Here is a 16,733-nt window from a genome sequence, read left to right as displayed (position 1 = left end):
TTCCCTTAACCCACCCAGCAATATTTTTGTTAATCTATCCAACTATACTCTTAGCCCAGCAGAAGAATCTGTCCTATCTCGGGGCCTCTCCTTCTGTCCCTCCACCCCCACGAACATGATATAGTTCTGTGGTGACCTAGAATCCTATTTTCGACGTCTCTGACTCAAGGAATATTTCCAACACACCTCTGAACAACATACTAGTCTACAGAGACCTTCCTACCAAGACTACAAAAAGAAGGATTCTGGGTGGACTCCTCCTGAAGGTTGAAACAACAGACTGGACTTCTACATAGAGTGCTTTCGCCGATGTGCACGGGCTGAAATTGTGGAAAAGCAGCATCACTTACCCCACAACCTCAGCCGTGCAGAACACAATGCCATCCACAGCCTCAGAAACAACTCTGACATCATAATCAAAAAGGCTGACAAAGGAGGTGCTGTCGTCATCATGAATAGGTCGGAATATGAACAAGAGGCTGCTAGCCAGCTCTCCAACACCACTTTTTACAAGCCATTACCCTCTGATCCCACTGAGGGTTACCAAAAGAAACTGCAGCATTTGCTCAAGAAACTCCCTGAAAAAGCACAAGAACAAATCTGCACAGACACACTCCTGGAACCCCAACCTGGGGTATTCTATCTGCTACCCAAGATCCATAAACCTGGAAATCCTGGACGCCCCATCATCTCAGGCATTGGCACCCTGACAGCAGGATTGTCTGGCTATATAGACTCCCTCCTCAGGCCCTACACTACCAGCACTATCTTCGAGACACCACTGACTTCCTGAGACAACTACAATCCATCGGTGATCTTCCTGAAAACACCATCCTGGCCACTATGGATGTAGAAGCCCTCTACACCAACATTCCACACAAAGAGGGACTACAAGCCGTCAGGAACAGTAATCCCGGAAATGTCACAGCTAACCTGGTGGCTGAACTTTGTGACTTTGTCCTCACCCATAACTATTTCACATTTGGGGACAATACCTTCAAATCAGCGGCACTGCTATGTGTACCTGCAGGGCCCCACAGTATGCCAACATTTTTATGGCTGACTTAGAACAACGCTTCCTCAGCTCTCGTTCCCTAATGCCCCTACTCTACTTGCGCTACAGTGATGACATCTTCATCATCTGGACCCATGGAAAAAAAGCCCTTGAGGAATTCCACCATGATTTCAACAATTTCCATCCCACCATCAACCTCAGCCTGGACCAGTCCACACAAGAGATCCACTTCCTGGACACTACCGTGCTAATAAGCGATGGTCACATAAACACTACCCTATACCGGAAACCTACTGACCGCTATTCCTACCTACATGCCTCCAGCTTTCACCCAGCTCACACCACACGATCCATTGTCCACAGCCAAGCTTTACGATACAACCACATTTGCTCCAATCCCTCAGAGATAAACACCTACAAGATCTCTAACAAGCATTCTTACAACTACAATACCCACCTGCGGAAGTGAAGAAACAGATTGACAGAGCCAAAAGAGTACCCAGAAGTCACCTACTACAGGACAGGCCCAACAAAGAAAATAACAGAACGCCACTAGCCATCACCTTCAGCCCCCAACTAAAACCTCTCCAACTCATCATCAAGGATCTACAACCTATCCTGAAGGACGATCCATCACTCTCACAGATCTTGGGAGACAGGCCAGTCCTTGCTTACAGACAGCCCCCCAACCTGAAGCAAATACTCACCAGCAACCACACAACAGAACCACTAACCCAGGAACCTATCCTTGCAACAAAGCCCGTTGCCAACTGTGTCCACATATCTATTCAAGGGACAGGCCTAATCACATCAGCCACGCTATCAGAGGCTCGTTCTCCTGTACATCCACCAATATGATATATGCCCTCATGTGCCAGCAATGCCTCTCTGCCATGTACATTGGTCAAACTGGACAGTCTCTACATAAAAGAATAAATGGACACAAATCAGATGTCAAGAATTATAACATTCAAAAACCAGTCGGAGAAGACTTCAATCTCTCTCGTCACTCGATTAGAGACCTAAAAGTGACAGTTCTTCAACAAAAAAACTTCAAAAACAGACTCCAACGAGAGACTGCTGAATTGGAATTAATTTGCAAACTGGATACAATTAACTTGGGCTTGAATAGAGACTGGGAGTGGATGGGTCATTACACAAAGTAAAACTATTTCCCCATGTTTATTCCCCCCCATCCACCCTCCACTGTTCCTCAGCCGTTCTTGTCAACTGCTGGAAATGGCCCACCTTGATTATCACTACAAAAGGTTTTCTCACCTCCCCCAACCCCCCACCCCGGCTCTCCTGCTTGTATTAGCTCATCTTAAGTGATCACTGTCCTTACAGTGTGTATGGTAACACCCATTGTTTCATGTTCTCTGTGTATATAAATCTCCCCACTGTATCCACTGTATTTTCCACTGAATGGATCCGATGAAGTGACCTGTAGCTCACGAAAACTTATGCTCAAATAAATTTATTAGTCTCTAAGGTGCCACAAGTACTCCTTTTCTTTTTCCGAATACAGACTAACACGGCTGCTACTCTGAAACCTGAAATATTCTGTAACACACAGAAAGGTGTATGAGCACAATCTGACATGAAAACTGACTTGCTCTGTGCTGGAGTTCTCAGTATTTTCCTTTTGTGTTCTGTATTCATTAGAGGTGGGCAATGAAGTTAACTTGAAAAGAAGAGAAGGATCAAGCCTTTGTTCCTTGAGGGAACTCTTTAAATGTAAAGCAGAATTTTTCAGGTTAGCTTGGAAGAGTCAATAAAAGTGCAAAAGAAAAACTTTTTGTGCACTGCAGCAATCTGTGTTTCTTGCACCTAAGAGAAAATAAAATTTCTTCCCGTAAATTATGCTTCATCTGAGATTGCTACCTAAGACTTTGCAAGGGGAAAAGCACATTGTGTAATGTTCTTTGTCTACAAATTGGTATTATCTGGAGTTCAGGCAGGCAAAGTCTGTTTTGGCAGAAGAGTTTCTTTAGGAAAGATACTGGGCTTTTTTCATCAAAAAGTTTTTAATAGAATAATTCCACTTCCTTGCTGCGTCATTTCTTAATCTCTCCCATTATTTGTAGTAGTCACTTTGGAGACATCCTCTGCGATGCTCGAGGTGCTTGGGGAGGAAAGAAAACTGGGATTCCTGAAGTCTTGCACATTGGTCTCTTTTTCCTCCTCACAAAGACAAGGCTTCTGTCAATTATGGACCTGATCTATAGCCTACTGAAGTCACTGGGAATCTTTTGATTTGCTTTGTGGGGCTTTAGATCGGGCCTTATCTGAGAGTGCTCTTTGCTTTCCTTGGGGCTGCTGGGGAGTTACTGGATCTCTCTGTGGATGTAGGCAGAGAGAGCAGAATGTTAATCACAAGAGTACACCTAATCCATTATGCTGAGAGGAGAGTGCTAAACCAACTGATCTGGAAGTTTGGAATCTGCTGGATTCCCCCCAAAGGGTGGAGTAAGACGGACCAGTACAATCCCATCCTACAGTGGAGGGAATGTCACTGAGAACATCTGGTGAGAAAGGGAGGATGGTCAGAAAGAAACCCCTTGAGGATGGCTAGGTGGAGTCTGGATATGAGTGTGTGGAATGAGAAAGGAAAAACATGGAGCTTCTTTCCTCCAAACAGCTGGGAAATGCATGGAGTACATAAAGGAGAGAAAGGCTAGTGTTCATCTCTCCCCAGCTGCCAGGCAGGGGAGGGAGTGGGGGAGCCTCTGCTTTCCAGAAGCCAGTAGTGGTGTGAGATTGAAGAGACCTTTCTCTCACGAAGCAGCTGGCCTGGAGAGGGTGTGTTGTGGGGAGTATGTTGGAGAATCAGGTTAGGAATATGGGTGTTGCAAAGGATGCTAGGTAGTAGAGCACCATCATATTTTATTCCCTATTCCAGCCACTCATTGCCCCTGATGTTTATAATCATGCTGTGAAAAAGTCCACAGTTTCAAGATTTAGCCAGCTAAAAAACCAACACATTTGAGTAACGTGGCTCATCTGTTTGTTTAGCTAGCTGTAAGATTTAATTGGTAACCCACTGCTGTGGCAAAAAAAAAGTCTTGTTAATCTGAAGATTTTTTTTTATCTGAATAATGATGGAGTTTACAAACCGACTTAGATTAACAAGATCTGACTGTAAATAAATTGGGATTCAACTCTTGATAAACAAACAGAATCACCATCTTGCCTTTGCAAGCTCTTCGTTTGGCTTTCTAACTGCCTTTGACACTGAGCAGTGCTTGCAAGTTGAGTTCTCCAGTAAAAAGAAGCTCTTGATAATGTAACTTTCTCTTTTGCTTTCATCAATGCCTTTATTACATTAAACTGCTGAAAATGGAGACGGAATTTAGATTTTCTTTTAGCCAGACATCTCTCCGTTTGTGTGCATTTTTATACGTTGATTTGTTAAGAATGTTTCTTAATGAAGTTCTTTGCTTGACAATTTCATGTAGCTGCGCTTCCTAAAACTGGAAACATAAACAGTCCATCTAAATTTCTTCAGGTTAAGTTGAAGGATTTAAAGACAAAGCACTTGGTTTAACAAGCAAGTAACCTTTAGGAGAGTCTGTAATTCTGACCATTCCTTTAAAGGATTAAACTAATTATTTCAACTGACAATGTTACTCTGAAAATGTGGCGGGGAGAGGAAGGAAAGATTAGCAATTTTATAAAAAGGCTTTGCTTGCTTGCTTCCTTGCTTGCTAGGTATTCGTTATAAATATTTCCTTTCTTTACTGCATAGCATTCAGTTTATGGTAGGAATACTGACTCAGTGTCATCAAACATTTCTGATATTCTTACATCTATAAAGCTCTTTGATGGTTATGACTATATGTGACATTCATTTCTATATGTTCTACCACCGAATTAACGTTGTTTTTCTTTTTTTAAATATGGTGTGTGTAAGGGGGGGAATGAAATTGCACAGTAAAGTAACTTTGCAAAACTGTTAATCACAAAGCTCTTGAAGAAGATGGTTTATCAGTTTCAGCAAATGAGACAGAGACTTAGGAGAACATTATAGCACTCCTGTGCTTGGGCTTTTTCTGTCTTTTAAGGAGACTTTTAAAAAGAAAATTCAGACATCAGAAAGATGGCTTGAGTGAACCATGTAGAGATTAGATCTCTGTAATTTACCCAGGGATGACATTAAACATAAAAAACACCCTGATGAATGTAACTGATCAGTGTTGCCTTACATATTCATAGGTCATATTGTCACATCTGAATATAAATTTCATTGTGTTTTGTCTTCAGATGCAGGCTCAGGATCTGGGGATGGAGGTAAGAGTCCTCTTTTAATATTACTCTGCCTGTCTAGATTCACAAGGTCTTTCCCCTTTCCGTAGCGTAAGTGGATGTGCTTTGCAGTTGTGTTGTAATGCTATGTATTGTCTTTCATTTAGTTTTTTCTGAAGTGACATTTTGCATTTTAGTCAAGCTGAAACCTCATAAAGACCTGCCGTTTTCTAGGGAAATTCAGCAACCATATTACTTCTGAGAGGATTCTGTATTATTTATGAGTTGTACTAGGTGCTCTATCCCCATCTGCTGTTTCTAGCACACTCATGTATTTTAAGTTTAAAATAATATTTCTCCTGTTTTTAAAACATGAACCAAGCCCCTTGTATTGTCAGTCTTCCCCTGGAGGATTCAAACCCAATAATTTGCAGTACTAGAGAGCATTCTTATAGTAGTTATGCAGCAGAAATGTCATTGGTAGGAAAATGATGACGTGGCTTTAAAAGAAAACACAACAAAACCCCAGACTCTAACTACTTACAGGGACAGTGTCAAATACTTTAGGTCTTTAATTTAGATTTTGTTTTAAAAAAATTGTGTGTGGTGATTTGTTAGTTTAACATTTTTGAGTTAGATCATGGATCTTGTACACAGTCTTGCTGAGCAAGAGACAGTGCAGAGCTGCAAAAGAGGCTCTGGGACGCATGGGGATATCTATCTATGCTACAGTCAGAGCAACACTGTGACTGCAACACACATGGATGTACCCAAGCTAGCTTTGATCTAACTAGCTCAGATAAGAAAAGCAGCGAAGCCAGTGCAACATGCGAAGCAGCATGGGCTGTACAGGACTCTGGGTAGATACTCAAGAGACTAGCCCAGGCTGTCATGGATTTGCCGCTATTATTCTTTGTGCTAGCTAGATCAAAGCTAGTCCAGGTGTGCTGCTATCCCACCTTGGATTGCAGGGTAAACATCCACACAGGGAGAAGGACAATGCCTCCCAAGCACCCTGGCTGTGGCAGAGCAGGGGAGTAAGTTTTCTGAGTGCAGGATCATTACTTGACCAGATTGTGACTAATCCTAACAAAGCCTCGTTGGCTGGTGCATAGAAAAGTGGGGCCATGGCTTTGTCCCTAGGGAGCATAGGGTGCAAAACCCCTGTATTCCTGCCCCACTGCTGCCCACTTCAGCACCCAGAACAAATATCTGAATAGGCCTAATGTGAATGTGCAAGGAGAGAAAACGTTGCTCCCCTCTAGACCCCTGCACAGTCACATCGGGACTAGTCAGAACCTCTCCCTAAAACAGTCCCCTATGGTGTTGAAAACAGTCCCCTGTGGTGTTGCGGCTTCATGGAGGACAGCTGATTCCGCGACAAAGGGCAGCAGGAAGCTGGAGAAGCCCAGGAAGCTGTGGCAGAGAATGAGAAAAGGCTCTTGTAGGGAAGACACTGGCACAAGGGGTGTAAAGCTGAGCTCCAGCTTGGTAAAGCACAGGAGTGATGATTGTATTGGCACTCAGCTCTGAGAAGTAGGGCCAGGGACTTCTTATCTTAGAGAAGAGAGACATTGAATGGGGGCCTGGAACCTGGAGCGCCAGATTGTGTCAGGACTAAATCAACTGGACCTCAGGAGGAGACTGTTTATATCTTTGGATGGGTGATGTGCAGTTCTTAAGGGGCCCTGAAGAGTGACCTCTGGTCATGAGGGGGTGCTCTGGAGGCAGCTGCCCTATTACAGGGATCCTCCAAATCTTACATGTTGTGTGTCGCAACTTAATAGTGAGATTTTCTCATGGACCAGCCAGGCTGCGTTCATGACTGCAGGGATGTCATTTGATGGGATTTAGCCATTACTTTTGTAATTTATTGGTTGGTTTATGACAAGGTGAGCTAACATCATAGGACCAGCCAGCTTTCTGTGGCTCACCAGTCTAATTATGTGGTCCATTTAATGTGAAATACAAAACAAGATGACGTCACCTAAAGCAAAAAGTAAGCCAGAGGTCCCTCCCCTTGATTTCAGTAGGGCCAGGGTTTCACCCTAGGTAATTTTAATAATAATACTTCACACTTACAGGTTTTGATTTTCCTCCCACACCAGTTTTATACTGTAACTACATTGAATTCAATGAACTTACACTATTGTAAATCGGGGTAAGAGAGATGGAATTTTACCCCTACATTTCTTTTCACCTGGAGATGCTTATGTAAAACATTTTAAACCCTACACACAGTAGATAAGAGTAACCATGTCATTGGCATGTTATTGCCTCATACAGTCTGAAGTGTATTGTACAACTACAGAAAGCCAACTGAGCCATGGACATTAAGTGATTGGGTTAACTTATAGTGAAGTAATTTTTTTTTTCTGAACCATTGGTTGCTATATCACAAGTAAATTGGCACTTTTTTGTTGTCTAAGTTCTCTTCTTCTGTTGCCCCAACTTCTGGAAGACAAAAAACAATCTGAATTTTTTAAAGTGTAATTTAATTTCACTTTCAGTAAGCTAAAGTTTTATTTAAAAGTATAGGAAAGGAATTACATTTATCGAGTAATGTTCATGGTTTTAGAAAGTGACGATTGATTTTTGGGTGCCTCAGTTTTTGCATAGCCAGCTTGAGGCACCTTATAAAGTGGCCTTAGTTTCAGATAGTAGGTATTCCGTATTTTCTAGAAGTCAGGTCTCTTTTAAGGTGTCTCATAGTGGGCACTCAAAAAAACCTGAAACCCCAAAATCTCTAGTCACTTCTGAACATTTTGCCGATATATTTCTGTCTTGGCAGAATCTTTTTACAGCTACAGAATGTGGATGAAATCTTCAAAAGTGCATAGAAGAGAAGGATTTCTGATTCATACTGTATATTCAGTCCTTACAATTTATACTTAAGTTGGGCCTTTCTAACAAATGATCTGTAAGTGATTTTTCAGATGGAGTCAAGTTAAATTAATGTTTTATATATATAACATATATGTAAATATAGATATACCAAAGAAAACAAATAGGATTTGAAGATTGTTTATAAAAAATATAGAGGGAACAAACTTGGCCATTCTCCTGAGATAGTGAATTCAGACTCAAAGAGCAGAACAAGCAAAAACATAACTTTCAAACAATTTGAGTTGAAAAGCAGATGTTGACAAAAGACAAGTAGAACAGGACCTCAGGGTAGTAGGGAAATAGATCTGTGAAGTAGACGGGATCTAGTTGGAGCATCCATTTAAAGGTCTACAAAGCTGTCTTCTATAATACAAGATTTAATAGGCAGCTAATGCAGTTCTCAGAATACAGAAGTATATTAAGGTGCGTTGAGAAGCCAAACCTAAGTCAAGTAAACACTCTCACTACATCATTCTTTACTAGGCAACCTCCTGTCATAAAGGCTGCAACAAATTCTCGATTTCATTAGAGCAGGGCTTGAAAAATCCACTCAACAATGATGAGTGGGAAGTTTTCCTTGGCAAGTGTGAGAATCTAGTCATCAACTACTGCAAAATTTGAGTGTTCTTGATTTTACTTAAACTTTTTTCCTCTTATGGTTTTGAAAATAACCTTACAGATGTAAACAGAGGCAGTATTGTCTTCCCAAGTCTGCAGACTGGCAGCGCCAGTGACTCTCCAGCTACTCATAGACTTGCCAACCAGCAGCAGAGTGCAATTAACAAAGCTAGTCAGTTTCACTGCTGCTACTCCTAAGGCTCCAAGCATCAGCATATCTGTCAAAATTTGTTAGCATTGTGCCACTGCTGCCTGTGACTTGGGGAAGCGTATAAGCAGCAAGAGCGGCCGGTTCTGAAGATATGTACGGGGAGGATGAATTTTTAAAAAGGGGCTGGAAGGTGAGTAGAGTAGTGGAAAGCTCTCCCTCATACAGTAACCAGGAGACTCTGGAGTGGGCTGAATAGATAAAGTTCCTGCTCCCCTCTGGCAAATGGGGTTGTGAAGCTGCAAATTTATCTGACACCTTCTGCTCAAAGGCTAATACAAAAGATAGAGCCACCAAGATGGGTCCAGGGAAAACACCTTAGCAGAAATCTCAGCACCCCACTTCCTTGCTTTTAAGCAGCTGGAGGTGACAGGGGAGAGTGTTTCTTACAAGGACTTTGCTGCTTGCATTCCTCGACGCCTTCATAGCGACCTTGGGCTGGTAGGTTCAGTCCAAATATTAGAGTGTCTGGTAAATTTTCCAAACCCTGCACTAGTGTGTAATGCAGACACAAGGCTTGACTCAATCAGTAGGGGGCACAATCACACGTCACCCCTAAGATGTTACTGCCTGGTTAACAGGAGGCTGTACTCTCCCTTCACTGTTGGATTCAGTGGGCTCTCCACTGCATAGTCTCTTAATGACTTTTGTGGATTTCCCATTTGGATTTCATGCACCATTAACGTCCCCTGAGTCTCCTCCTGACTCCCTGCTATGTGAACGTGAGGGTGGTAGCCGCAGAAGCCGTGTTCCAAAGTAGTGGGGAAAGGAAGCTGTGCATAGAAACAAGACCTCTACCAATGTCCTGAGAGCCATGGGATTCTTATGCTATTGGAGTCCACGCCCCCGACCATTCATGAGTTGGAGAACCCAGGGGAATGATGAACGCACCATAAGATGAAACTCAGTTTCTTGCTCTTATGGGAAAAGTTCCCTAAAAGGAAACATAAAGGTATAGAATTAAAAGCCACCTCTAAATTTCCATGGATCATGGAATAGGGAATAGAATTATTTTTTTTAAAAAAAAGTTGTACTCCAGAAGATGCAGTGCCAATCAAATGCAGGGGCCTAATTGATAAAAAATAAAAAAAGAATCTTGCTTTGATGTGAAAAACTTCATATGCAGAATTCTGAAGAAGAATAATTTAAAGAGATCCCACTCACTTTCAATCTGTTATTCTTTAGATGGCTGACTCTTTTTAGAACCCAAAGTAATCCCATTTATTTGTCTTGAAATGCTTCACGATGAAATCTTGCTAATTTTCTAGTTTCTTTAAAACAGCTACAAACTCAAGAGGCAATATTTTTATAGTATAATAGTTTTATAGTATAATATTTTATATTATATACTATATAGTATAAATATAGAATAAATATAGTATAAATATTTTTATAGTATAATATTTTATAGTTTGTGGGGGGGGCGGAGGGTGAGAAAACCTGGATTTGTGCTGGAAATGGCCCAACTTGATTATCATACTCATTGTAAGAAGAGTGATCACTTTAGACAAGCTATTACCAGCAGGAGAGTGGGGTGGGAGGAGGTATTGTTTCATGGTCTCTGTGTATATAATGTCTTCTGCAGTTTCCACAGTATGCATCCGATGAAGTGAGCTGTAGCACACGAAAGCTTATGCTCAAATAAATTGGTTAGTCTCTAAGGTGCCACAAGTCCTCCTTTTCTTTTTGCGAATACAGACTAACACGGGTGTTACTCTGAAACCTGTCAATATTTTTATTATTGTCCTTAATGTACTTGGAATAGGTTCACCTTGATTATTTGTTTCACTGAAATTTCTTTTTCCTTGCCTTACCTGTATTTATAGATCTCACTGTTGCTCAGCTTTCCTTCCTAATGGATAACAAGCTAGCTAGGTACCTGTATGGCCCCCATTACTGCAGTATCTGAGTATCTACATAGAATTGATTTCAGGGTCCAACTCAATTACTGTTGAAATACTGTTGACTTCAGTGGGAGTTAGATAGGACCCCTTCTTCCACATCTCTCATCCTAGTTTGATTTTATGTTAATTATGGTTTAGGATAAAGTCGAGTGAAGAAACCAAGTCACATACTTAATCAATATCCTCATTACTTCTGTTTCAGTAGCATGTAGAGGCTCTAATGAAGATCAGGGCTCCATTCTTCTAGGAAGCATGTAGATGCAATCCCTGCCCCGTACAGCTTATAGTCTTAACAGACAAAGGTTGGAAGGAGAAACAGCAGCACAGAGAGGTGAAATGATTTGCCCAAAGTTACACAGCGGCTTAGTGGCAGAGCTGGGAATAAAACCTAGGTCTCCTGAATCCCAGTCCAGTGCCTTATCAGTTGAACTGAATAGGCCATGGGGTTGCCCAAATGTAGCTAAGCAAATAATTGGGCCTACATATTATTCTTAAGATTGTTCCTACTTTGTCACCCCATCATGATTAATCATGGGCGCACTCTCTCTCTCCCATGTCATGTTGTTAGTTCATTTTTCTTGCTTGCTCCCTTGGGCAAAACTGAAGTTTTTGGGGCTCATTGTGGGCAGAGAGTCCACTGACACACCCCCAGCTACAGACCTGGGTCTTGCCTTCCTTTTCCTGCAGGTATTGGAGGTGTTGGGGTATATGTGTTATAAAACTGTTCAGAAGAGCAGGTAGTCCCAATGCACTAACCCAGGCTTCTTGTCTCAAGCAAAATAGAGAAAGAGATTAACTCTTTATAACCTGAATATCTGACTTATTTTAAGGCCAGTTGTCGTGCAACAAGTTACGGTGACAAGCAGTTTCACTTAGCCTAATGTGTAATTTTTTTTCCCCAATAGCCAAACAGTTACTTTGACTCGATTACATCTATATTTGTCTGTGTACTAATTTGGTATGAATAACTGCTAAATTCAGCAATGCTGTTGCCTTTATACTAATTTTTTCCCCACTCTGATTTGTTGCAAGACAGATTGATAGGAAGGGCTATGTAGAACATAATGAATATTGTCGTAAACCCCTTCCTCGAAATATCACTTGAGCCACAATACTCTATAAAAGTTTGAGTGTCCATTGCCTGGAATTAATCAGTGTATAAATGTGATACTAACACATACACACAGTATATATGTGAGAGACATGTGAGTGGGCTAATTTAAACTACAAAAGCAAGGGAATTCAGATTTAAGACTGAAACACCCATCCTTTTGTGCCTGGGTGTTGTAGATAATAAGGCACGCTATCACGTGGCCTGAGGACATTTGCTGATCTTGTGTATTATATAACACTGTAGTGCATCAAACAGGGAGTTTTGTGGCTGAATTTCATTTGGAGTATATTTTTATGGCAATATCAAAAAGATAAAAAAATGTAATGAGTGTAACGCAAGAGTGACTGGTGTTGTGATGGGGAATATTTAAATCTTAAGTGCCCAATCTGAATGGTCAGTTTTCATTATCTTAAATTTTTTTTTTTGACTGTGCAGCGAGGAATAAGATCTTGGAGTATAGCTTTCAAAGGCACTAATGTCCCCATTTTCAGAAGTGACTTGGGCACTTAGAAGCATAAGGCCTTGTCTACAGGAACAATTAGACCATGACGAGCTGGGGTGTGAATCTACCCCACCCTAGCCTGCCAGGGTCAAACTGTCTGCATGCACCCTGCTGATGTGTGCTAGCAGTTTGTTAGAGCTCTTTGAGGAGCCATTAATGCACATGCTGGGCACACTACGACTTCTGCCTTTATGTCATTCGGGGTTGGGGAGGGGGTTCTTCACACCCCTGAGCGTGACATAAATCTTGCCAACAAAAGTGGTAGTGTAGACATGGCCTTACGCTCCTAAATGCCTAAATCACTTTTGAAGATGGGACTGAGGTTCCTAAGTCACTGAGATGCTTTAGTACATTTTAACCTTGGCTCTCTCCTGCTCCCCGACTTCCCCTGCCATGGTCCAAAACCCTAGCATGCCCATACTCTTTTCTTGACTTAAATGTGTAACTCACATTATATTTTAATTTGTAAAAGTGCCAATCACATAGTCTTTGAACATTGGCAAATATTCTTTAAAATATCCAGTGTTTCCCCTAACTGTTGACCAGTCTCAGCAGCTGAAGATTATCATTGCCCCTTCTCAGTCACTCATGCAAAAGTTTGTGGGAAAAAATGGACTTTTTCACGAATTAAACAAATTCGTGGACACTAGAGGTGGAAGCGAATTCCAGAAGTGAGGCCCTTCGAGTGAGACCATCCTGCCCCTAGCACTTAGTCGCTTACATTTATGGATAGTTCTCTTAAGCATTTGAACCGCCAGGAACAGTGGCATGCCAGGAAGGCGTGTGAGGAAGTGATTCTCTTGTATCAAAAAGAATATGACACCCTGCAGTGTACTTAGTGCTCATTTCACATGGCCTATTTTTAGTTTCAAAATCAGAAATTCTTCTCCACACCAAAACTGAGATAAAAGTCAAAAATATGCTTTTTAATGATGTGCTGTATGTAAAGGTCATAAACTACTCTAAATCATCAAAACGTCAAACTAATCCTATAATAGTCCAGCAAACAGATCACAGAGAGAGCATCTTAGCTTATGCAACATACATATTGGTGTGTCATTATAAACAGAGTGGGGGAGAAATACAGTGAGGCACATTTGGCTGTTACCTTGGCGTAAACCTGAATTAATGTCTCTGGACTACAGTAGAATTACTAGAAATGTAAAAGACCAGGAGAATCTAGCCCATAATTTTGGCTACCTGAATCCTTCCTAAAGGAGTGAAACTGCTTCTCTAAAGCTTTAAAATGGGTACTTCTTACTCACTTGAAATAGCACAAGAGGCCCTGATTCAGGAAACCACTTAAGCACATGTATAACTTCCAATGTGTGCTTAAGACGCATTAACTCTGTGGCCATAAGTGCTATCCTGAATAGAGACGCTTTCCTGAACTGGGGCCTGAGGAAATCTGCAGGGGAGCAAATGTTGCTTAGATCCCTGTATGCCTCCTACTTAAACGTTTTGTGGTTTAATAGTGTAAGTGCTTGATTGACTATGCCCCTTCCTTGAATTATTTGCTGGCATGCCATACGACTGGTTAGAAGTTCCAATGAGATCTAAAAGCACAAATAAGATTCAACTTTATCTCTTGTGTTAATTTCAGGCAGATTCTTTAATGTTGTTTTAAGATAATCTGGTTTTTGAATATTTAAATTCCCTTTTGTTTTATAGGCCTTTTTTCCCTTATCCTACTAGCTTTGGAGTCAATGGGAATTGTCATATTCAGGAAAAGTACGATTGGATCCCAAATATTTAACAGACTATAGATCGACTGACTTTGTTTAAATACGCATACAGAGAGTTTTTAATGCATGTATTGTGGACCTGAGATACCACAACAGTTCACATAGTTATTCAGATCAACTAAAAATTGTAGGCTAAAGTGTTGCTAGGTCTCACGATTTTATCATGAGTCTTGTGATGTTGGTCTTAAAGCCCTGGGCTCTGAGTCATGTTATCACATGAGATTCTCACTTAAAAAGTTTCTAGGCCTCATGGTTGGAGAGTGAGCTACAAAATGGCTTAAACGCCAGAAGGCAAATAAAAAGATCCCCAAATTATCTTGTGAAAATGTCATGACTCTGATTGTTTAATGCTTCGAGTTGGCAATCCTGATTGTTGTTTAGTATATTCTATATAGTATTCTGTTATATATCCTGAATCTAGTTATAGTATATAATAGATAACAAGAGTATAAATATAGGCTGTATACTGTAGATTATACATAAAATAGAATGAGATTGCTCTTGCATACAAATTTTGTTGTATGGAAACTATGCTGGTGTACTTGCAGTTTACAAAGAAAAAAAATATTTTTTCCCAACTTAAATTTTTGCCAAAGACATGCATAGAAGATGGAAAAGCTTCGCCTAACAGAAAAAAAGTCTCGAATTCTCCTTTTCACTGCTTTGCATTTGAAAGTGACTTTCCTAGATTACATTACATTGCATTAAAATCCACTTTAAAATGACCATCAGACACCATAATTTAGAAAAACCCGTGTCCTATGTTTGTAATGCATTTAGACAAATAGCAGTGAAGTAAATTGGGGGGCTTAAGTTTATTTAGATTAGTGGCCTTTTGAAAAATAAGGTGTCTGGTGTGCATAGTTTTGAAGTCTGTTTGCATCTAATTAGCTGTTTAGCTAAAACAAGGTGATGTCACTTGTAATCCACACAGAGGTGAAGATATGATACAATAGGCTGGTCTATAATCTCTTCAGTGAGGCTTGTAGCACTGTTATGGAGCATAGTGAGAGTATACAAAATTTCAGCGTGTAATATAAAATAAGATATAATAGCATAAAACAGCTTTCTTACCCTGATTCAAATAGTAGAAGTCCTGTTTCCTCCTTCATATATCCATTGGCTCCTTATCACTGCAGTTTAGAGCGATACCTTTGTAGCAGGCATTGCTGTTTTGTTGGGGTAGGTATCTCCATAATGGCATTTTTACCCATGTTTGCTACTGATTCCCTCACACTAGATTTTTCTCCCGGGAGACAGCTAATTTGAGCAGCTTGAAATCTAAAAACCTATTGCTGTAAATTCTGGTTTCTAATTCCACAGCTCAGCTGACAGCACTGGGAAGTCACTTTCAAAAGCAGAAAATCTAACACCCTACAACAGACTTTGTTCAGCCACCATGCTGGCTCCCAATTTTATTTTATTGCTCCAAAGCCTACACGCTTTCACATGTTACTGTCGGGGGGAAATCTGTTATCAAACATGTAAGCTTCTCTACAATTAAGCCGTGCTTATTGCTGCGCCAGTGCATTTAAACTGTGGCCAGAAAGCAACTTCCCTTTTACAGCAATAGCAATTTAGTTTTCATGCTTAGTCACAGATGCATGCTTAAAGAGCTCTGTAAAAGATTTCCTAAAACAGTGGGAGAAAGTTGGTTGTTTCTGTGTGTCTCTCCAAGGACTTTTTCCTTCAATGTGCTGAGCTCTTACACACTGATTCAGTAATCAATCCCTTTCCAGCAAAGACTTTTGAGATTCAAGCACATGCTTAACTTGAAGCGCATATGTAAGTGCTCTGTTGAATTGGGGCAGTTTAGTTAGTGGAAGCTGATGGCATTCAGCAGCTTGGAAGTTGAAGGGTGAGAACCTTATCCTTGCACCGGCCCCATTATGCCTTGTACAGGGGCCAGAGTTACAAAAATTGGCCTTAAAATTTCCATGGACAGCTCAGCGCAGCTTCCCCGGGACAAGTGCTGCAGGAAACAGCTGTAAGCTTGTTTTCCAAGGATCCTTTTGTATGCCCCAGTATAGGGGGCATGTTGGGGATTGGGGTTGGGACAGGGCTGTAGCAAGCAGCACCGTGAAGATTATTGGTCTTGCTGCAGCCCACAGGGTGGCCTGAATGGAGGCTGCCGTAACAGGCTCAGGCTTCCAGGCCTGGCTGATTTACACTGTAGGCCTCTCCAGTCCCTGGAGCATCTCAAAGGTAGCTTAAAACCACTGTAGTCACCTTCTAGGCAGCAAGTTCTGTGCTGTGCCTCTTAGCCACATCACAGAACCTCACGCCACGTCCTTTGGGCCTGCTTCTGTAGGATGTGATGTGCCTTCAAGTCTTAACTTATGTGAGTTCCAGTATTTTTCAGTGGGAGTTGAGGACACTCAGCACCTTGCAGGATTGGGCCCTTAGAAATTATTTTCCATTCCAAGTCCTGACATTGCTTCTTTCTTTTGAGTGGCAGTGAAGGTTTGTTTGTCCTCCTTGTCAGTGCAAGCAGCA

The 16,733-nt window shown here is 41.2% G+C and overlaps 1 protein-coding gene across 3 annotated transcripts in view; it reads left to right on the top strand.

The window, feature by feature from the left end:
* TMEFF2 (transmembrane protein with EGF like and two follistatin like domains 2) overlaps nucleotides 1–16,733 on the top strand; it is a 172,726-nt gene that overhangs the window by 9,913 nt on the left and 146,080 nt on the right. For all 3 annotated transcript variants that reach the window (XR_012154338.2, XM_073306223.2, XM_073306224.2), the window contains exon 4: nucleotides 5,279–5,305. Coding sequence is in view for 2 of the 3 variants with exons in the window: in XM_073306223.2 (XP_073162324.1) it covers nucleotides 5,279–5,305 (27 nt within the window). In the remaining variant the exon portion in view is untranslated. The remainder of the gene's footprint in view (nucleotides 1–5,278; nucleotides 5,306–16,733) is intronic.

This window comes from Lepidochelys kempii, chromosome 11 (assembly GCF_965140285.1).
Source record: "Lepidochelys kempii isolate rLepKem1 chromosome 11, rLepKem1.hap1, whole genome shotgun sequence".
Classification (NCBI taxonomy): domain Eukaryota; kingdom Metazoa; phylum Chordata; order Testudines; family Cheloniidae; genus Lepidochelys; species Lepidochelys kempii.
The sequence above is the reverse complement of the archived record's forward strand: the minus strand, read 5'-3'. Positions and strand labels throughout refer to the sequence as shown.